Source organism: Podarcis filfolensis (genome assembly GCF_964270895.1).
Source record: "Podarcis filfolensis genome assembly, chromosome: 3".
In the NCBI taxonomy this organism is placed as follows: Eukaryota; Metazoa; Chordata; class Lepidosauria; order Squamata; family Lacertidae; genus Podarcis; species Podarcis filfolensis.
Genome location: NC_139606.1, coordinates 34,381,197 through 34,405,278, shown reverse-complemented (window position 1 = coordinate 34,405,278; position 24,082 = coordinate 34,381,197). Strand labels below are relative to the sequence as shown.

At 41.9% G+C, this 24,082-nt stretch overlaps 1 protein-coding gene across 1 annotated transcript in view; it reads left to right on the top strand.

Moving 5' to 3' along the window:
• The window catches only part of LOC310759029 (dystonin-like), a 306,438-nt gene that overhangs the window by 10,482 nt on the left and 271,874 nt on the right, over window positions 1-24,082 (top strand). The window contains exons 3-4 of the mRNA XM_083605788.1: window positions 15,762-15,950; window positions 23,504-23,711. Coding sequence (XP_083461914.1) covers window positions 15,762-15,950; window positions 23,504-23,711 — 397 coding nt within the window. The remainder of the gene's footprint in view (window positions 1-15,761; window positions 15,951-23,503; window positions 23,712-24,082) is intronic.

The following is a 24,082-nucleotide window of genomic DNA, read 5'->3' as shown; positions in this document are numbered from 1 at the left end:
CCCGCCCCCTGACAGCCACAGATCGCTCTGGGCCTATCCAACCTGACTTGCAGTGGTTTGTGCCTGTCCCTACCTGACTCACCCGAAGTCCTCCTAATGTGTCTGATTTGGCTTGGGGTTTTGGCCTCGGCTGAATCTGGTGCACAGCTCTGACAACGATAAGGTGTGGAGGGCAACCAGAGATCTGGTATCACAAACCTTGAGCACATTGTATGACTGCATATGCATTATCCTAACTTAATCAGAGTCTGCTCTGTTAAAGTCAGCAATCCATGGACTCAAACAGCAGCAGGACAAAGAAGCTTGTGTGCAAATTTATTCTTCAGACAAGGTCCTGGCACTGCTGACTTTATCAGTGTCCATGATACTGCTTATCCTATATCTAATCATTAGTACAATGTAGCACAATGCAAACACAATTCATCAAACTAAATTGGCCAATGTTTGATTACCACCAAAGCCCCTATATATACTGGGACTAAATTCAAATGGTCTTCTATGTTACACAATTAGCAAAATGATGCAATCAGTAGGTCTTAGCCATGAGCCTGGGAACATCAGAGTTGGTTTGGGTGCATGGTTTAGTGCCTGAGCTTTAAAACAGTAAGTAACAAGTGGAGCCTGAAACAAAATATTGAAGTGCAGAGTGTTCCTGTTCAGGATTTCCATTCCCCTTCCTTCACAACAGACACTTTCAATCAAGCATTCAGTGGCCTCTCATCACACTCATTCCTCACTGAGCTGTTTTGGGGTTCCACCTCCTGCAAGAGTAGTTAAACCCTCCCTTAATGGGTGGGTATGAATTGGGTGGAGGTGTCCTTCTGCTCAGCTCTGCTGGCTAAGCATCACTCTGCTGCCATGGCCCCTCAGCTAGGTGAGTGTGCCATTGATGGGATGCCCACTGACAACAGGCAACAGGGCCCCCAAAATGGGGAATTCTGGAGGCGAGGAGGGGCTGAACAGGTCTGGTCCTATTGCTGTCAAGCAACAGCATCAGTCCTGATCACGCCCCCACCAAACCTCTGCTATTACTGCCTGGCCCTACCACTCTGCAAAGGCTCGCTGGCTGAATCTGGGTTGAGTCCCAAGTGTTATTTTTCCAAAAATATTTTTTGTACCTCTGTAAACTTTGTGGTTCTCCCAAAGCCTGTTGATGCCTTCTTCTTGTGCATTGATAATGCCATTTTGAAGAACTAATTTCACTGTGGATGTATAGTATGATGGTGGTGGTGATATTATCACCATCATTAGTGAGAACCACCATAATTTCTATGATCTTATGTTGTATGTCTTTCCCCAAGGAGAAGTCAGAACCAGATCCCCTACCTTTGGCTTGGAGGGAAAACAGTTTCCATGCAGGCTTGAGCCACAGCACCTCCCCTTTTAGAAATTAGGATTTGGGTGTGAATTCACGTAACATACACTTGAAAAGGATTATAAGGAAGTTGTGTTATAAATTAAGTATTAGTATTCTTAAAGTGACTGCCCTACAAATATATATTACCTATTTGAATTGCTTTAATCTGCTACTTTGGAAGTTACTTGATTATATCCATAGTGAAAAACTCTTCTGGAGCTGCTATCCTCTTTGGGAACCAAAGTAACTTCTAAAGTGTGATCCTAGTTCATCACTAGACAGCCATTAATCTCTCAGTGAACATGTGGGGTGATGACGTGCGAAAAACAGGCTTTTTACCAAACTCAGATCAAGCCATAGATGATCTGATCCTACATTCCGTGCAAAACTGCCAATACATTTCAACTGGATTTATTATTCAAAGGGAAAGAAGTGTTAGTGTTGTAGCCTAAAACATTTTGTACCATATAGCAGTGCCCAAGATGAGTTATTCGTGGCAATCGACCTGGTTCAGCTGTCACTTAAGGGCTTTTTGATTTAGCAGAATTGCTAGTGACAGGATTTTGCTCCCTGCGTAATGGAACCAAATTTGTATTTGTTATTATCCTGGTTGCAGGGAGATGACTGCGCATATTTAGTTTTATCCTGAAGAAATTCATTTGGGTAGCATTTGCTTTTCACAGACTTTACATCTGCTGCTTAGCCTGCTGAAAAGTTACTGTCACTACAGGAGATGACATTTATGTATTCAGTTGTCATGTAGATAAGATGCTTATGCATGTCTGGTGCAAAAAATAGGTCACCCAGGGAAGCAAACGGAAATAAAAAAAATCCTATTGGTAATGTCGATAACAGAAAACTCCAACTGCTGAATGTTTAGCTCAGTATAGTCTTCCCCACAACCTCGTCATTTTTGACAAACATTTCCTTCTTGCCTCGTACAAAAAAGCCATCTTCCGTGTGTGACCCATTATCACAGTCAACCCACTTTCTGCTTAACAGGACAACCAGCTAAAAATATCATTCTTGTTGCCACTATAGAATGATAATGAATAGCCTTGAAAGTCTTCTGCTATAATTCAGTAGAAGAATCCCAGGGTTATTTATAAGCTGCTGAGTGTACGACTAACTCAGATGAAAAGGAAAATCAGAAAAGCCTCTAAGCTGAATTTATAGTTCTGTGTCTGATTTGGATAAAGTGCGTTCAAGGAGAGACACAGACAAATGCAAGCTTCTGTCTATTCAAAGGATTTATTTTTTTCAGTAGATGGAATCAATTGTATTTGGACAATTTCTGCCTTAGGGTGTTGGAAATGCATTCCATTAAGCATGGAAGGTTCAACGAACAAGGTCAAGGGGGAAAATGTTTTTGAATATGAAAATAAAAGGTTTCCCTGCAATAATTAGAATAAATCCTGCTGTAGGTAGGAATTAATGTGTAATATAGAGAAGTACTGTACTCCAGTGCCACATAAAGTTTTATCTCTTATGATGGACATAATTTCAGCCAGTGATGCTGTGTAAATGGCTAGCAAGATACCAGGGTGGGGTGGGGTGGGGGGAATTTGTGAACTTGGAGATGTTTCTGGACTTTTAACACCCAGCCACTTTGACCAATGGTCAGGGGTGATGTAAGCTGTTGTCCAGCAGTATCTAGAGGTTCACAGGTTCCCCATCCTGACACATGGATTAACTTTAAAATACAAGAAATAATTGTTTTGTCAATTGCTCATTCACTTTAGCTCTTATGGTAGATGTGATTGGAAATGGCTAGCAAGGGAGAGAGTGAGAGAGATAGTTAGAAACAAATAAAAAGAGAGATGGAAATAGTAATGGACTGATAGATAGAAATGTATAAAAATATATATGAGATAGAGAACTAGATAGATGTAGAGAAAGTGTGTTCCTTACATTACAAAAACTTTTCACTAGGAACTTATCCTGCATTGAAGACCCGTCAGGCAATCTGATAAGCAGTTGGTGGGAACATGCACAAAATTGCGCAGAGAATGGTGCTTCTTTCTCCCAATTGAAGCAAAATTGGGGGGGGGGTCCCTTTTATAGCTCTGCAAGCTTATATGCAATGATGATATAGGCTTAGTGTATCTTTTGTGAACAAAGATTGCCTGCCTCTGCAGATAGGGGAGTTCACTTTTTGTGCAGATGGCATAATCCAGAAACTTGACACAAATGTTTTAAGGATCTGTGAACTGAAGGGGAGTAATGATTCAAATGCTAACTAAACGCCTTCTATGCTACAGGAACTGCCTAAAACTAACACAACAGACAGATAACCCCCCCCCCCCCGCAAATTGTGCCTCTGTCTTGGTTTATCACTCCAGCACAGTCTCTATTTACACACAGCAGTTATCTTCACAACTACTGTCTGGATAAAGGCGGAAAATATTAAACAAAGCTGGCCTCCCTTGGCAATGATTGAGCAGGGGACAGAAAAAAAATTCAAACAGATGATTGTTGGAGATCTGGTATAGTAGAGTGAGCAAGGCTGCAATCCTATATCTCCCCCCACCCCAAATATTATCCCCTCAACAACTCTGTGAGGTAAAGTAGAGAGTTAGGTCCTGACTGAAGGTCATCCAGTGGGCTTCCTGGATAAGAAGGAATTGGAATTTGGGTCTTCTTAATCCTAATCTGAAGGGATGCGGGTGGCACTGTGAGTTAAACCACAGAGCCTAGTACTTGCTGATCAGAAGGTTGGCGGTTCGAATCCCCGCGACGGTCCCTGCTCCTGCCAACCTAGCAGTTTGAAAGCATGTCAGAGTGCAAGTAGATAAATAGGTACCGCTCCGGCAGGAAGGTAAACGGTGTTCCCATGCGCTGCTCTGGTTCACCAGAAGCGGCTTAGTCATGCTGGCCACATGACCTGGAAGCTGTACGCCGGCTCCCTCGGCCAATAAAGCGAGATGAGCACCGCAACCCCAGAGTCGGCCATGACTGGACCTAATGGTCAGGGGTCCCTTTACCTTTACTGCCTTAACGTGAGTAAACTTACTTTTTGTTGACTATGAATAGGATTGTGGTGTTTTTATTCTTTTAAGAGGGATTCAAGGGAGTTTACTAGGAATGTGCAATTCAATCTGAGGCAGATTGAACTGCATAATAGTAAGCGGTTCTAACGAGCCTGCAACCAGCTTTCTACTGTGTGTGAGAAGGGGAATGTAACTCTGCCACATAAGGAACTTGCTAGCGCAAGTTAGGAAGGATATTAATAAACAATATATCCTCTCCTGCCACCCTGAACATTCCCACATGAAGGGGTGTGCCTATCTCATAAACTCTCTCTCTCTTACACACACATACATACAGGAGACATGCACAAACCTCTCTGTGCACTATAGTGCTATGTTTTAAGTTTATTTTTCTCCCTTTTTTGCCGCCATTGCATAAATCAGTGCAGCTGGGTGGGGGGAGAACAGTCTTGCTAAGGGTCCTGACTAGGCTGCCTCTGCCATATAGCAATCTTAATGTTCTTCCAGGAGCAACCAATGCCAACTTCAAGAGAAAGGGAAAGCAAAGATTCAGCATTTCATAACGAAAGATGGTTGAGGTTCAGATATAACCCGCTAGGGGATATACGCTCTTCCAGTGCCCATTAGCCAAGGCCAAAGCATCAGTGACATAATGCATTAATTGAACGATGATTCAACATTGTTTCCCCATTAGTGCTCTGCTCTCAGAGGATTTCACTGTGAGGACGTCAGGGTCACAAGGTCTGATGAGAAAACCATTTTGAAGGAGGTACGCTGCTTCCCAGCACTGTACTATATTGTAGCTGTCTGAATGGACAGGATATCAACAATCAATGCAGCACCTAAAGAAGATTAACACTATTGGGTATTAGTTCTGTTTTGTAGATTGGTTTTCCTTTGACTCGGCATGCAACAATGCATCATAAATACGGCTATGGCTATGGCCCCCATAAGAGTAGAATAGTGCCATGTCTCAGGAGAACAGTGTTCTATTAGTAAAAGAGTACTAGATTATTATTAGTAAAGGTAAAGGGACCCCTGACCATTAGGTCCAGTTGTGGCCGACTCTGGGGTTGCGGCGCTCATCTCGCTTTATTGGCCAAGGGAGCTGGCGTACAGCTTCCGGGTTATGTGGCCAGCATGACTAAGCCGCTTCTGGCGAACCAGAGCAGCGCACGGAAACGCCGTTTACCTTCCCGCTGAAGCGGTACCTATTTTCGAACTGCTAGGTGGGCAGGAGCTGGGACAGAGCAACGGGAGCTCACCCCGTTGTGGGGATTCGAACCGCCGACCTTCTGATCGGCAAGTCCTAGGCTCTGTGGTTTAACCCACAGCGCCACCCCATTAAGGCAGTACGCAGTATCAGTCCTGAAGGCAGGCTTAAAGACAAATAGCAACATGTGGATTTACCCCATGTGGGGGGCAATCCCTGTGTTGCTGTTGACTGCAAGCCAACAGAGCAGTCTTAGCTGGAAGCAGATGAAAGGAGAAAGGGGGGGAAGGGAGGGAGTGCTGCGTGACCCGTCCTTTTGTTACCTGGACAGGTAAAGTCATGCCCACCTCTGGTCACATGCAAGGGGAAGGATGCTCCAGGCCAGGAGGAACAGGAGGTTTCGACTGGCTGAAGTTGGACCAAAAATTCCCTTGAATGTCCACTCTAGCATTACAAGGAATGTTGTACTTGTCTGCTACCTGTGGATCACATCCCACACTTTATAGCCGCAGTCACCACTGGCATGAGGTCCCAGGAGGATGTGGTCCTCGGACTTTGGTTCACTACTTCTGCCGTATGATGTTGCATTAAGCAGTCTGCATCAAGGAGGAGGAGGTTTTTCATACAGAGCAGTGGTGGGAAACCTTTGGCCCTCCAGATGTTGCACAATTCCCATCATCCCAACCACTGGCCATTCAGCAACATCTGGAGAGCCAAAGCCAGTCACAGAGTGAGCATACAGTCTGTTCTAGCACCTCAAGACTCTATTGTCCCCATTCTTATCTCATTTGGCTATAAGTGGAAGCAGAGGCTTAATTAAAATGGATTGGGAATGCCAGTTATATTTGCTGAATTTAGTATAGGGCAGGGTTAGGATGTGATTAACTGTGGAACCAAAGGGCTAACCTTTGTGCAGGAGGAGCTAACCCCGTTGCAACAGCACTGTGCTGGGAGAACCTGCTGTTGCCACAGTCTTCTATTACAGCTATTAAAGTCACAGAATCCCCAGCCTGAGGAAGGCTGAGCTATGGAACTCCTTGCCACAAGGAAAACACTGTAGCACAGAATTTAGCAACTAGAGATGGGTTGGAGGTCAGCAGAAAACGTTATCAGGAATTTCCAAGTAATTATGCCAAACTCTGCCTCCATCTGCCACCATTTTGTGACTAGAAGGCCTCAGTCACTTTTAGCTGTCTCAAATGTTTAGTGCTTCCTGCACTCCTTTGCAGGTATATTCTCCAGTAATGTATGTATACTCAGTAGTGAAAACTTTGTTAATGAATTTTTAAAAGTGTTAATCAGACGTTAATATTACAAATCCTCAAAATGGGAGACAGCCACAATCCTTGCTTAAACAGCCACTCAGACAACCTTAACTTTGGCCTATAATACGAGCTATAAAAAAAGGTAACTCTTCAGATATTATCAAGGTTGTCAAAAGCATGTTTTAGATGTAATCTAACTTAATTAATTGAGATGAGCCCCTCAGGTCGGAAGGTGTCCAACATGCTACTGGGGAAGAGCGGAGGACAAGTACAAGTAGATCCAGAGCTGATGAAGCGGCTGGGCCAAAGCTGAAAGGACGCTCAGTTGTGGATATGCATGGAAGCGAAAGGAAAGTCCAATGCTGTAAAGAAAAATATTGCATAGGAACCTGAAATGTAAGAACCATGAACCTGGGTAAGTTGGGTATGGTCAAAAATGAGTTGGCAAGAATAAATATTGACATCCTGGGCATCAGTGAACTAAAATGGACGGAAATGGGAGAATTCAGTTCGGATGACTATCATATCTACTACTGCGGGCAAGAAACCCGTAAAAGAAATGGAGTGGCCCTCATAGTCAACAAAAGAGTGGCAAAAGCTGTACTGGGATGCAATCTCAAAAATGATAGAATGATCTCGATACGAATCCAAGGCAGACCTTTTAACATCACAGTAATCCAAGTTTATGCACCAACTACTGGTGCTGAAGAAACTGAAATTGACCAATTCTATGAAGACTTACAAGACCTTATAGAAGTGACACCAAAGAAGGATGTTCTTCTCATTATAGGGGATTGGAATGCTAAAGCAGGGAATCAAGAGATAAAAGGAACAACTGGCAAGTTTGGCCTTGGAGATCAAAACGAAGCAGGGCAAAGGCTAATAGAGTTCTGCCAAGAGAACAAGCTGGTCATCACAAACACGCTTTTCCAACAACACAAGAGACGACTCTACACATGGACATCACCAGATGGGCAACATCGAAATCAGATTGATTATATTCTCTGCAGCCAAAGATGGAGAAGCTCTATACAGTCAGCAAAAACCATACCTGGAGCTGACTGTGGCTCAGATCATCAGCTTCTTATAGCAAAATTCAAGCTTAAACTGAAGAAAGTAGGAAAAACCACTGGGCCGGTAAGATACAATCTAAGTCAAATCCCTTATGAATACACAGTGGAAGTGAGGAACAGGTTTAAGGATTTAGATTCGGTGGACAGAGTGCCTGAAGAACTATGGGTGGAGGCTCGCAGCATTATACAGGAGGCAGCAACGAAAACCATCCCAATGAAAAAGAAATGCAGGAAAGCAAAGTGGCTGTCCAACAAGGCCTTACAAATAGCGGGGGAAAGAAGGCAAGCAAAATGCGAGGGAGATAGTGAAAGATACAGGAAATTGAATGCAGATTTCCAAAAAATAGCAAGGAGAGACAAGAAAGCCTTCTTAAACGAGCAATGCAAAGAAATAGAGGAAAACAACAGAATGGGAAGAACCAGAGATCTGTTCAAGAAAATTGGAGATATGAAAGGAACATTTCGTACAAAGATTACCGTAATAAAGGACAAAAGTGGTAAGGACCTAACAGAAGCAGAAGACATCAAGAAGAGGTGGCAAGAATACACAGAGGAACTATACCAGAAAGACATGGATGTCTCGTACACCCCAGGTAGTGTGGTTGCTGACCTTGAGCCAGACATCCTGGAGAGTGAAGTCAAATGGGCCTTAGAAAGCACTGCAAATAACAAGGCCAGTGGAAGTGATGGTATTCCAGCTGTACTATTTAAAATTTTAAAAGATGATGCTGTTAAGGTACTACATTCAATATGCCAGCAAGTTTGGAAAACTCAGCAGTGGCCAGAGGATTGGAGGAGATCAGTCTACATCCCAATCCCAAAGAAGGGCAGTGCCAAAGAATGCTCCAACTACCGCACAATTGCACTCATTTCACACACTAGCAAGGTTATGCTTAAAATTCTACAAGGAAGGCTCAAGCAGTATGTGGACCGAGAACTCCCAGAAGTGCAAGCTGGATTTAGAAGAGGCAGAGGAACCAGAGACCAAATTGCAAACATGCGCTGGATTATGGAGAAAGCTAGAGAGTTCCAGAAAGACATCTACTTCTGCTTCATTGACTATGTAAAAGCCTTTGACTGTGTCGACCACAGCAAACTATGGCAAGTTCTTAAAGAAATGGGAGTGCCTGATCACCTCATCTGTCTCCTGAGAAATCTCTATGTGGGACAAGAAGCTACAGTTAGAACTGGATATGGAACAACTGATTGGTTCAAAATTGGGAAAGGAGTACGACAAGGCTGTATATTGTCTCCCTGCTTATTTAACTTATATGCAGAATTCATCATGCGAAAGGCTGGGCTGGATGAATCCGAAGCTGGAATTAAGATAGCCGGAAGAAATATCAACAACCTCAGATATGCAGATGATACAACCTTGATGGTAGAAAGTGAGGAGGAATTAAAGAACCTTTTATTGAGGGTGAAAGAGGAGAGCACAAAATATGGTCTGAAGCTCAACATCAAAAAAACGAAGATCATGGCCACTGGTCCCATCACCTCCTGGCAAATAGAAGGTGAAGAAATGGAGGCAGTAAGAGATTTTACTTTCTTGGGCTCCATGATCACTGCAGATGGTGACAGCAGTCACGAAATTAAAACACGCCTGCTTCTTGGGAGAAAAGCAATGACAAACCTAGACAGCATCCTAAAAAGTAGAGACATCACCTTGCCAACAAAGGTCCGTATAGTAAAAGCTATGGTTTTCCCAGTAGTGATGTATGGAAGTGAGAGCTGGACCATAAAGAAGGCTGATCGCCGAAGAATTGATGCTTTTGAATTATGGGGCTGGAGGAGACTCTTGAGAGTCCCATGGACTGCAAGAAGATCAAACCTATCCATTCTTAAGGAAATCAGCCCTGAGTGCTCACTGGAAGGACAGATCGTGAAGTTGAGGCTCCAATACTTTGGTCACCTCATGAGAAGAGAAGACTCCCTGGAAAAGACCCTGATGTTGGGAAAGATGGAGGGCACAAGGAGAAGGGGACGACAGAGGATGAGATGGTTGGATGGTATTCTCGAAGCTACCAGCATGAGTCTGTCCAAACTGCGGGAGGCAGTGGAGGACAGAAGTGCCTGGCGTGCTCTGGTCCATGGGGTCACGAAGAGTCGGACACAACTAAACGACTAAACAACAACAACAACAAACTTAATTTTGTAGAAAAGTTGTCTTTTTATTAAAGTGTTACGTCTGATAGTTTTAGGATTAGCCAAACTTTGCATTTATGGAAAAAATGAAGCATTGTTATTTTGCTGTCCATAAAGTTTGGGCTTTGGTTCTTTAATTATTTTAATAGCAATTCTGTAATAATTCAAATAGTCTTTTAGTAGTCAGTAAATGAAGGCCCGTGCAATTTGTGTACTATATATAAATATGCATAGGCATTGTCAATAACTTTTTAAAAAAGAAACAATGAACTATTGTGTCTTCCAAAATTGTGTTCAAAACAATAGAAAAATTGTTGCAATGCTTAGATTCATATGCAACTTTTAGCACCTAGACTGGGTAATCTGAGGTAGAGTCGAAAAATAAAAATATTATGTTAGAGGAACAGGCTATACAATAACTGGTAACTTGCTACTATTTTTTATTTTGCTTCTTTTGGAAGAAATAGAATAATATATTTGGAAAGAAAAATGTGTGCATGAGAGAAACAAAAGACATAGTGCCTGTTCTCTGTCTGTTGGTCAGAAATAATTCATGTGGAGAATACCAGTTTTAGAGAATATTAAGTTAGACATTTCCCCCCTATGCTGCCTTTTGAAAAAAAAGGCATTTCAAAAATATTTCCTTTTCCTTTGATTCACTCACAGTGTGGGGACTTGGGACTAGGTTTACTTGCAAGTGGTATCATTTGTGCAAACAATACACTTCGCTTACCTTATCTACATGACTGAATTTCCCCGGGGAACCTGTGGAGATATAGTTCTCTGGTGGGCGAGCTAGAAATTTCTAACAAATTATTTTCACCACCCTCACTAAACCACAATTCCCAGGATTGTTTGGCAGACACCATGACAGGTAAACTAGTATAAAACTAATAGGTGTTTATTATAATGTAATCTTACATTACATTATAATGTTTTGCTAGTTCATATATTTAGAATCTTCTCAGCTGTAGTTTCTGTCCATGGGACTCTTCCCATATAAAGCTGTAAGAGGTTTGCTTACTTCTGGATATTTGTGATTGCTGAGTTTCTAGTTGGCAGATGCTGTGCCTAATACAGTACTCCTTTTGCTTGATGGTGGTCCTTTTGGAGACAAAACAGCACCATTCCTGCAGAAGAGAGAGGTATCAGCAGGTTTGGGGAGCCCCAAGGTTTGTAGAAGTAAAAAAAGAAAAAAAGTTTAGAAATAAGAGCTGGGCATAATGTCATTTATGTATGTATTCAATACATGTCCACCTTTTAAAAAATCCCTGGGTACACATCCTAGAGAAATGTGCTGTCCACACCTATGACCAACATACCTCTGTTTCTGACTAGAATGACTTGTGGGGGAACAAATTGGCTGTACCGAAACCTCATTTTTGTTTTCAAAATGCAGGGATATTCTAGAGTAGAGTAACATGACTCAGCATGCTTTAGAAAAACCGAAAGGGTGGCATCAGAACTCTTCATGTTGAAAAACCATAACAAAGTAAGGCAGCTTTGGGTTGGAAGTAGACCATTTAAACTAAACTATATTAGCAAGCGTTCTGCAGAATTATTTGGACCCTGTATTGACTTTAAATGTAACTTTTACCACCTAGGCTTATACCTTGCTGAAGCCAGTGACTGAAATAATGCATGATCCTCAAATTTAAATTATTCTGTGTTAAGGTAACATTAATTCAGTTTAAAGAGGCTGGGATTCTTTCAGACAGCTAAATCAAACTCCACTTCCTAAAGCTTGAGGCAGTATAGATATGCACTGTAGTTTTTGAAAATCAAAACTTAGAGAAATTAGTAATAATTTCCAGTCTTGCAGCCAGCCCATAAAATCTCTAGTTGCAGCCTAATTTGTTTAGAAGCAGTCCTCACGATATTTCTAAAATGGAGAAAAGGTTGTGTTGGAAAAGATACTGGCTGTATAGTTAAGATGGAAATACACTGGCATCTGGCACTATGATAATCTCATACTCAAATTCTCAAGGATGGAATGTGTATTTTCTTGAACTGAGCCAGAAACTAAGATCAGTTTTGTTTCCATATAAATAGCAGGTGGAAACATGAGTGTAGCCAAGGGGGCAGCTCCCCCTAAATAAGTAAAAATCAATACAAATCAATACAAATCTGAGGTTCTGCCCCCCAAAAACAAAAGCCTGCGCCCTAACAAAAATCCTGGCTACGCCCATGGATGGAAATGTTAGAAATTTAGCTTTATACTGATGTTAGTTTGGGCCTTGGTTATAGATGTTGCTTTTAATATGTAAATAGGTATTTTTAAAATAGAAGCATAAAGATTGGTGTCCCTATTTTACACTCTTGCAGTGCAATCCTATACATGATTACTCAGAAATAAGTCCCATTGTGCTTAGCGATACTTACTCCTGGATAAGGATGCCTAGGATTGAAGCCTTAGGTTCATGGTAGGGGCTTTCATGAGCCCAGTGTGATTCTTTTTCTTGGAACAGCTGATCCTTGTTCCACATGGCAACTACTTTGGTACCTGGTCTCAGGTTCAAAGCAGTTTGCTATGTAGCATGGGAGCAAGGGAGCTGAGCTGCTGTTCAAAGGTTCAAAGAATTAGTTTAATTGGATCCTGTCATAATTTTATGTGAATTTTTGGTACATTGCAGCAGAATGCAAACACAGCATTTTTCAGATGTAGAATTTGCTTCCAGGGAAATTTCTCTTTTGTGGGTACTTGCACAGCTTCATGTTCTGCATTTTATTCAGTTGAATCAAGCATCACGTATCTCTTGCTATTTCAGGCTGTGGTTTAAGTAGTTTGTGTTGTGCAAGAGAAAATCCCTTACAGGAGGTCAGAGCTTCCTTTTGATGTTTCCTAGTGCCAAAGAGGCAAATTTTTGCTCAGCTTAAAAAGCAACTTGTCCTTTCAGTAGTTGGAGTACTAAAAACATGTTTTTCAAAAAGCTCTTTCTGCGCAGATAGGTCTCCTATGCATGTATATATGACTTAAGGGTGTTTCAAGACATCTGCTTTTCCCAGCTACAGTAGTGCTTTTGCAGGTAACTGACATTCTGATATGCAAGTATTCACATGCTGGATGACAGCTGTGCCAACCCCTGGGTGGATTACTGCTAATCAAAAAGTTACTAGCTGGATCAGCACCCATGTCAGGGGACAGCAACCATTGTACTAAAGCTCCTCTGTGTGGTTTTTCCCGTTTTGCTTCCGGGTTTGTGGCTACTGCTGTGGGGAGATCTGACATATGATACCTCAAGGCTACACCCTACAGATTGTTGTACCACCTATGCTACACTGATTACAGGCACTAATTATGGATAATTATGTACAGGCATCTCTGCGTAAATTAATGGTTTTGCAGCACAGGTTGATAAAGAAATAAGCTCCACAGAGGTTAAGGCAACCTTCTGCCAGGCAAGTGTGTTTAGGACTGCAGCCATAATTCTGCATATCTTAAATTTTTACTATTTAGGGTTCTGCAGTACAAGCTGCAACTGGTGAGAAAGGTATCCTATGTTGTTGAGTACATGGCACATATTGCTGTTCTACTTGCCTATAACAAGCCCTAACCATCCTTGCTGCTGTAAATCACCAACATAATGTGATGGTTTTAGAGAAACAATGCCAGTGTAATTGTTCTTAGGATATGACAGCTCTTTCCCCCTCTTCAGACATATACATGCACACCCAAATCATCTTGCATTAAAAAATATTGTTATTATTTATTGCACTTATTAGTTTCTTTTTTAAAAAAAGTAACTCAAAGTGATTTACAAAATAGTACAAATATTAGAATCAGTATAAAGCTAAAACAAAATAAAAACATGAAAAACAGGCAGATCTATCACATTCTACCCATAGAAAGAGGCCACAGATATCTAAAATTCTTCAAATGAAGGGCCAAAATCCTGGGCAAAAAGAAATGTTCTTGCCTGGTGTCTACAAGTAAATAGTGAAGATACCAGGCATGCTTCTCTGGGGACAGCATTCTATATGTGGGTTGCTACCACTGAAAAGGTCTGTTCTCATGTCGCTACCCTTAGGGCCTCCCTCAGAGGGGATATACAGAGAAGGGCCTCAGATACCAAATTCAGGGTCTAGGTTGCTTCATGTGAGGAGAGGCAGTCCTTGAGAGATGGGAGTCCTGAGCCACAAATGCTCATAGGCTTCATCAAGAGTGTTGGCATATTAGCTTTGATGGCTGCTGCTGTCCTAACTCAGCGGCTGCTAGACAACATTGAGCAGCCTGCTGTACTAGCGTTTGGATCCTGTGTTTTTCTGATGCAATTACAGGCCATTTCTATGTCTGCATCATCTCAAACCTATTGCTGAAGCCATCGTTTTCCATTCAGGCAGAAAATTCACTACACAAATGAGTCAGGGCATAAACATTTAGGATCCAATATACTGTACCGAGTTAGCTGGGAGTAAACCCCATTAAACTGAATGGGACTTAGGTTTGTGTAAACATGTACAGAGTTGTCCTGTAAGTAGGCTAAAGTCAATTGCATTATGCTGTTAGCTTGCTTCATCCTCATGTGTACTACTCACTTGAAACCAGGACCTTATTCCTTGTAGCACATCATAATCCTATCCAATTGTGAAGTCATAAGTAGAAGATTATGACTTTGAGTGAAGAGCAAGAGTCAGCATTAGAAGCAGATGAAGTCTTAAAGCTACAACAGTCTTACCTGTTGTCATATATTTTTGGTCCACTAAGAAATGGGAAGTCCACACCTGTATAATTTTCTGTGTTACAGTATTTAAGCACAGTACTTTGCCAGTTATTTTCTGAGGGACATCCATTCATTTTTAAAAATGAAAATAGTAAATTGTTAGCCTGGAAACTTGGAGGCTAAATTATTCCTTAAAGATACATCCACACACTTAAATCCCTCTTTGGCACGTATCTCTAAGCACTTTGAGAGCTGCTTAACTTCTTACAGATGCTCTGTCTGATGTTCTATCTCAGGGGTAGGGAACCTCAGGTCCAAATGCCAAATATGGCCATCTACCCCCTCTAGCCCTTCTTTGCACCCTGAGTGAGTGTTTTTGCCTGGCTGGAATAATGCCTTTTGCTTGTCTGGATGTAGGATATAGAGGGGTGTCTGAGTATACTCAGGCTCAACTACTCAGTAGTGACAAGGTATAATTTATATTTGTTGCTGTGCTCATTTTTGCCTACCTACGGCATGTGGCTTTGGAAGGTTGTCTAGAAAGGAATGTTTACTTTTCTTTCCCATTAGGAATTTCCTTACTAACATTCATCCGAGTGAAATGATGCTTAAAAATAAATCAATTACAGTCCTACCTTGGTTGTCAAACGCCTTGGTACTTGTCTGTTTTGGCTCCTGAATGCCGCAAAGTGTTCCAGTTAGCGAACGTTCTTTGGAAGCCGAACGCCCAATGTGGCTTCCATGGCTTCCGATTGAGTGCAGGAAGCTCCTGCAGCCAGTCGGAAGCCGTGCCTTGGTTTTCAGACGTTTTTGGAAGTCAGGTGGACTTCCGGAAAGGATTCTGTTTGACAACCAAAGTACGACTGTACAGGAAAAGAAACAGCATGAAAAGGGGGAAATGAAGGGTTTAATGAGAATACTTGTTAGTAATTTGCCAATATTTAAAATGCTGATAGAACCAATAGTTCTAGCTTGTATAAATAATATTTCTGTGACATCGAAGAGCGAAAGAAGCACCACACACCTTATTAACATACATTCGTGTTTTTTCCGACAGGGTTTTAGACCAAGTCCCCGCCACATTAGAAGACGTGTCGTGCCTCGCCTTGAAGAAACGCAGCCCCTGGTAGAAGTGCATCAGCTGAGTGAGCAGGAAACATCGGTTAAGAAAAGGAAGATCAAGAAAAGCAGCAGAGTCCAGCCAGAATTCTACCATTCTGTTCAAGTCACACCAACTCGAAAGCCAGTAAGTTTTCTTTCTGTTCTCAGTGCAGTGATCTTCAAAATACATTGTCTAGACTGCAATTAGCCTGGATCTGTCAGATTTAGGCAGTGCGGGAATAAGAAGCCCTAAACCTGATAGCATCTCAGGTCGGATCCTCTCCCCACTAACATGCAGTCTTGGAACCCTACAGCTAAGTCCCTGTGGCAGCAGAGTAGGTCAATGAAAAAGGGGAGGCATCAGTGAGGTGCTTTCCAGGATAAACAGGTGCCCCCAGTCCCCTGTATAAAAGCCAGGCTGCCAATATGTGCATGTACGGACATAGGAAGCTGCCTTATATTGAGTCAGACGGTCAGTCCACCTAGCTCTACACTTGCTGAGGGAAGGCAAACCAAAAAAGAGGAGGCATTTTCCAAGAATGATAAAAGTGAAAATAAAACAAAGAGGTCCGGGGGTTTTTTTTAGCTCAGCTCTAGACATTACACTGCACTGGATTAGCAGTTTAGTTTCATTTTCAAATTGAGATTATCAATTCAAAATAAAAAAAGATAAACTCTCGAGAAAGAAAGGATGTTTTTATGAAGGCTTGTAAAGAGCCACTCACCTCCTTACCTGCTGTGAATAGGATCTGCTAGACTAGTTAAGTCTCTTGTTCCCCACAGTGGCAAGCCAGCTAGATGCTCTATTTTGTTTCTTATCCATTTTTCAATATCCCTTTAAAAAATTCTGTTCTCATCCCACTGGCCTCTGCTGGGGATAAAGAAACCCTGACCTTGCGTGGAAAGAACTATTGATTAGCTACCCCTGATTGCCAGCACAAGGAGCAAAGTAAACTGAGATGTCGAATGAAGGGTCTAACAATATGAAATCTGCGCAAATAGCTTTCATGCGCTATAGACAAGGGTCAGCTGAGTCACTCCAGTGCCGCACAGCTTGTGACTGAAGGGGCACAACAGTGAAATGAAACAGGCAGGTGGTAATCTTATTGTGTACGTCAGTGCTTTTTAGTCATCCTTCCTTGACACTTTACGTAAAACGTGCTGTTAAGACCTGGTTTATGAGAGTAGGGTCCTTGGACGTTGTCAAATGCCTCAAATTATATTTTTGTGTGTGGGACTGCTGTGGCAACCACCAATTTTTTTTAATATCGTAAACTCCTTTAAGTTGTGCCAGAATCTTGCTTCCTAAATTCCATGTGTCAAAACCTCGTTTCCTGAAGGCCACACATTGTGCATGTGGTATAAGAAATATATAAAAAAAGCTTGAGATTCAGTCTGAATTTTCATTCCTTTTATTTTAATTTAGTACTCCTTTTTTTGGGGGGGGGGTAGTTTTTAAAAATGTAGGATTTAGAAACTCCTTTACTTTATAACACCTATATGGAGACCAACATCTAGCTAAATTTGCTGTTTTACAAGAACAAATCAGTTATCCCTTGTCTCCCCACCACACACCTATCCTTATAGCAACATTTATGTAGATTGCAATCCAAACCCCTTTTGCACTAGGTTGTGGAGGGGGGAGTTGGACTGGGTGGCGATGTCCTTTCACCCAGCCCTCTCAGCCACTGCCAGCAAAGAGCTCTCCATTCTGTCTGCAGAATGTGTGTGCAGGTTGTGAAATATCTGCAGGTGGTAGTGCTCCTGTTGTGATCAGGCCATGATCTTCTGGTGGCTCCCAGAAGAGTTTAGATTTGATATCCCGCTTTATCACTACTCGAAGGAGTCTCAAAGCGGCTAACACTCTCCTTTCCCTTCCTCCCCCACAACAAACACTCTGTGAGGTGAGTGGGACTGAGAGACTTCAGAGAAGTGTGACTAGCCCAAGGTCACCCAGCAGCTGCATGTGGAGGAGTGGGGAAGCGAACCCGGTTCACCAGGTTACAAGTCTACCACTCTTAACCACTACACCACACACCAGACCACCAGTTGAAGACCAGTGGTGTGCCGGATTGACTGTTGGTCTGACTTTATATAAGGGAACTCCCTCTGTTCCTCCATGAGTAGCAGATACTTTCCAGTAGTGTAGGAACAAGAGAGTACAAAAATCAAATATCAGCTAAGTGCCTACTGTTATTATGATTCTTCATCACATACTCAACAAGTCTTTGTCTCATAAACGCAAAAAGCTTGGAGCTCAGTCACAGATGTTTCCCTTTCCTGCATAACTCCTTGAAGTAATGGGTGGATAGTATAATATTCTATTATGTCACGTAAACTGTTTCTATCAAAACAGGAAGAGGAGCCCTTTATATTTAGTCACTATATACAGTAACCATGCGTATAAACGATTTTACAGACAAAAATACTCTAGGGCCTAATTGTTGGAAATGTTCTTTCTCAGTGTTGAACTTTGAACTACTATTATTCAACAAATAGAAATGCTTTCAGGACTAATTTCATATTTTGTAACAATTTTTCACCACAATTGTAAAATTGGTGGTGGTGGGGAAATCAAGATTAAAGCAGTTTTCAGGAAAGTCTTTAGCATGTACTTTGGAGTATTAAGTAATGAAAATGATGTTACTAAAAAACAGTAAATGATAAATAAATTTTGCTTCCTGAAACATTCAATTATAGAACCCCACCTAATAAATATTTATTTTTAGGAGAATGGAGAATAACTGGGGAAACTCAATTTATTTGTTTCCCTCCTGTATTCAAAATAAGAGGTTATGAGAAGGTTTGCTTCATATACAGTTAGGAAGACACTTTCAGATATCTCTCTCTTTCTTTATACTTGGAAATATCACTGATGTAGACATTAGATTACTTATTAACTTCTGAAAACCTGGCTGATCCCTGAACTTCTTTCTTTCTGAAAGCAAACTAGCTCAACTTAGTAACAAAACAGGAAAACAAATAACAGTGATTCCACTGGAAATCAGTGGTTGTCATGCTACCTGGCTTTTGTCTTCTGGGTTTCTGGGGGTTTTCCTGTTGTTATTCTGTCTCTCACAGCTACAATAAACCTACCATTACAATTATGGACTGGTCATTTCTTCGTCAGAGAGCAAACAGGCAAATTTAGCAGGGGATCAAATACTCCCCCCCCCCCACTGTATTTAAATGTAAGGGACATTCAGTGATAGTTATTAAAAATATAACATGAGAGATACTACACTTACTTCCTTAACTGGGGTGCTAACTCTTTTTAGATGAAGAATTATGGAATGAGCTGGACCAGCTATTTGCATAACGATCCAATAAATAAATATTCAATTAAAAGTATATTATGCAGACATGACTCTGGGCTTCTGTAGCTTAACAGCTGTTTTACTATAGTCTTTTATTTCTCTGTTCAGCTTTCTAGCCACCAGAGGATGTTGTTTGTACTAAAGAATAAATAGCTGAGGTCAGATATATCCAGTAGAGGGAAGTGGTACACCAGCTACTGCAATATACTATCAGTTCTGTTCATTCCTGGATTTCTTTAATCTTTTCATGTATTCCTCTTGTCTGAATGATTTATTGCTGAGTCTGAAAATAAGCCCCGTGGTGCCATGATCAAAGCTGTGATGCTATCTTTATTTTGCCTTGAAATGATGAAAATGTACAATATTATGATTAGGGAATGGAAATGAATATTTAAGATTAGTATAGGAAATAAGTGACATTTACAGCTGAGCCCTTAAAATCCTAAACCTAATACACAAACACACATACATGCGTGCCAAAACTCCGCTGAAAATGTTTAATAAATTTGACAACGAAATAGAAAGGAATATGCAGAGGGAAAGAACTACAAAAAGAAAACATCTACACAATGTCTACCAAGATGATAAGGTATTTTATTTTAACAATCCATATAATTAAAAAAAGGATAGTGGAACTATATACAGTACAATAGTCTTAATAGTCTATAAATACCAGGAATATTTATAAAAATACAAATTTGTTACTATCATTATTATAGCATTAATAGCTTCGAAAAATAATATGGATCCTCCCATGCTGTGGTTTCTCCCACCATGTTTTCTATTTCATTTCAGAGGAAAAGGTTATTGGTAGAGGCTCTCCAGTTTGTTTTTAGGAACATCAAACTAAATCTATTAATGGGTTTCTATGGAGCCATCTCAATATAACTTGCCTTTCCCCTCCCTTCCCTAGAGGTTGTTTGGCAGACAAGTTCCTTTAGTTTCCTTGCATATGAGCCAGGAGAGGAAATTCCTAAGTCATCTAATTCCTATGTTACATTTTGAATACTGAAACCCCATGCAAGATGGCCCAATAGTATCACAGAATAAAGCATAAATTCCATTTATTTCTTGTACGGCATTTAATGACTACTAAGACTATTACTACTACTTCTGATTTATTTTTTTAATTTTAAGTGTGGGAGACACACCTGTGGCCGTCAATATGTTGTTGGACCACATCTACTGTCATCTCTGACTTGGCAATGCTAGCTGGGGCTGTTGGGAACGGAACTGGAGTCCAATATCATCTAGAGGGTCACTGGTTCCTCACTCAATATTACAAATTTCTACAGCCCATGATGCAGTCATAACAGATTATAAATGCAGCTTACTAAATTTAAAACAATAAAATCCCATAAAGCCGCTGATGAAACTAATTTAAAAAAAGAGAGAGTAACTTTGTTCATCAAACGCCTGGCCAAGCAAAACTGTCATAAATTGACCTCTAATGTGTGGGTGTCGAACAAATATTTCTAGATTGCATGTTCTGTTTTGTGATTAGGGCATGATTATGGAAAAAGGCCTTAGCTCTAGTTTTCAGCCACCGAACATTTGAAAGCAGATCTTCTGAAGACAATAATAATAATTTTATTATTTATATCCCACCCATCTGGCTGGGTTTTCCCAGCCACTCTGGGCGGCTTCCGGTACCTTTTAAACATAATAAAACGTCAAACATTAAAACTACCTGATACAGGGCTGCCTTCAGATGTCTTCTAAAAGTTGTGTAGTTCTTTATCTCCTTGACATCTGATGGGGAGGGTGTTCCACAGGGAGGACACCACTGCCAAGAAGGCCCTCTGCCTGGTTCCCTATAACTTCACTTCTTACAGTGAAGTGTTCTTACAGTGAAGTGTTCTTACTCTCCAAGTGTCCCTGTTTTCCCGGGACATCCCTGATTTAGTGGAGCTGTCCTGGTTTCTGATTCGATCTCAAAATGTCCTGCTTTTCCTTAGGATGTCCCTATTTTCATTGGAGAAATGTTGGAGGGTATGGAGTTATTTGACTCCTGAGCTGTCTGAAGGCAATCCTATATATGGAAGGGTTGCTTTTTTAAAATGTTTAATGTCTTATGATGTTTATATATATTTGTTGGAAGCTGCCCAGAGTGGCTGGAACAACCCAGTAAGATGTGTGGGGTATAAATTGCAAAATCATCATTATGGAATGTGATGTCCCTATTTTCATCAGAGAAATATTGGAGGGCATGCAGTAAGGGAACCACCAGAAGACCCTAGGAGGAAGACCTCAGTGTTTGGGTTGAACAATGGGGGTGGAGATGCTCCTTCATGTATACTGGGCTGAGGGCCTTTAGGGTTTTAAAGATCAGTACCAACACTCAGAAACGTACTGGAAGCCAATGTAGGTCTTTCAGGACCAGTGTTATATGGTCTCGGCAGCCACTCCCAGTCACCAGTCTAGCTGCTTCATTCTGGATTAGTTGTAGTTTCCAAGTCACCTTCAAAGGTAGCCCCACGTAGAGCGTGTTGCATGTAGATTAGTCCAAGCAGGAGATAACCAGAGCATGCACCACTCAGGTGAGATAGTCTGCAGGCAAGTATGGCCTCATCTGGCATACCAGATGGACCTGGTAGACTGCATCCTAGCACACAGAATTGACCTGTGCCTCCATGGACAGCTGTGAGTCCAAAATGACTCCCAGGCTGCGCACCTGGTCCTTCAGGGGCACAGTTACACATTCAGGAACAGGGGGTCCCCCCACATGCTCACCCCACCCCCAGTCCCCCCAAAACAGTACTTCTGTCTCATTAGGATTAAACCTCAATTCATTAGTCACCAACCATCCTCCAACCGCCTCCAGACACTCACACAGGACATTCACTGCCTTCACTGGTTCTGATTTAAATGAAAGGTAGAGCTAGGTATAATACGAGAGAAGGTGAACCTGTATGGTAAATATTGTTTTAGCCCTTTTAATTGGCTTTACTGTACTGTATAATTTCTGTTGTGGCTTCCTATTAGGTCATCATTTTATGATGATGTCAGGGTAAGCCATCATGCTGCAAAAGCTGTTTGAAAGGGGAAATACATAGATGTGATAGACATTTTCTAGCCATTTAAGAAATGGCTGCAATTTAGAGAATTTATATTGCAAACCATACTGGGAAGAACAACACAGGGTCAGTAATCATACATCTCAAGCTTGGTACTTCTAAGATGACACAGCAGCTGCCGCCAAGATGACACAGCACAGGGGACCTGGAAGTAGCCTCTCTTTGATCGGCATATGTAGGCATTGTTTGCTGATCAGGTGACAAACACATATCAGCGCCTCACAGTCACTTGTTTTGAAACTGATCCCCAAATAAAAAAATTCAGTTTGTCTCTCAACCTTGTGTTTCAAGAGGGCTGAGGAGGCCAGTATATCTCTCCCCCCCCCCCATTTCCCCAGTTCTTTGTGCCTGCACTGCATCATTTCTTGTTTACATTCCTGGCTGGCTGGTTTGGAGCCCATGGGCAGCTGCTGCTACCTGCTCTATGGCGACTGGAAAGTCTCTCGTCCAGCCTTTAAGGACAGTGTGTTTACTGAAGCGGCCTCTCGCCCAGTGAGCTTGTGCAACCCGCCCTTTGTGCTTTCCCTTGAGGAAAAAAGCAAATCTACATTTCCTGTCTCCCAAAGTCAGCGCGCTTTAGGAAGCCGGGAGCCCTCCAAACTAAACTGGGGAGCTCCGGAAAGAAGTTGATCCACCACACAAGGAAGGAAGAAGGAAAAAGAAAGAGAGACTTACCAGGGCGTGGTTTCAGGAATATGAGCGCAACAGCAAAGCCCCAGCATCCTGGGCTTGCGTTGGGGGTTGAATTTTCCTCACCCCACATTAATGATTGAACTAGCAGCCTAGGGGTGGTACATCTTTTCTTTTGCCGGGTGGGGGAGCCAAATGCTATTGATTTGTAGCCGGGAAGCGTGCTCTTTTTTTCAAAATCCATCTCTTCCCTGCTCCCCCCTCCTTTCTGGCTTTATTGTTGGGCAACTCCAGAGGAGCATTGTAAGCTGGTTGCCAGAACGCCAGGCCACTCATCTCCCTGCCTAAATCTTCCCACATATGGGTTTTCACTAAGCCACCTCTCCAGATCTACCTGTGTATTGCCGCTGTCTGTGAGATTTAAATACACGAGCAGCAATATAGACAACAATGGTGAGCAATCTATTCATTCGTGTATTAAAAATATAGATGTATCGACTGATCGGTGGGGTGGGAGGGAGGGAGGGTTCAGTTCCGTCTATTTCTGACTGATTTTCCTAGAGGGCGATCTAAACAGCAAAAGGATGTATTGCTTTATTTTGAGAGCAAAAATTGATTCTCTAGTCTCAGGTTTTTATTTTGCTTTTAATCTTCTTTCCCCCACCCTTCTCTAGAGCTCAGGAAACGCTTCCTACAGATGCTCCATGTCATCCTCTGCGGATTTTTCAGACGACGATGATTTCAGCCAGAAATCTGGTTCCCTGTCCCCGGCTCCGGGTGACACCCTGCCTTGGAACCTACCTAAACACGAGAGATCCAAGAGGAAAATTCAAGGAGGCTCTGTGTTGGATCCAGCTGAGAGAGCTGTGCTCAGAATCGCCGGTAAGACCAGGATGGAAATACATGGGAGATGGAGGGGGGGGGAGAGGGAAGGAGGGGGGGGAGAGAGAGACTTGCATAGTACAGTAACTGTGCTCACGTGTCCATATTATTGTGGGTTTATTTGTGCATTACAGAGAGTATAAACTGAGAGCTTTGTTTATTGCTTCTGTTATTTGCGTTTTTAAAAGCACACACACGAAACTCATGGTCCTCCATGCTGTATTTTCTAGTGTTGGTAGTGACTAAGCTATTTGGCCTTGTATTTTTTTCTGGCTGGGTGGATTACTGCATGTGTATGGAAGAAAATGCAGCTGTAATATGTGCAGGTGCGGGTGTTAAAATTGCATTGGAGGGTTGCGTAAGAGTGAAGA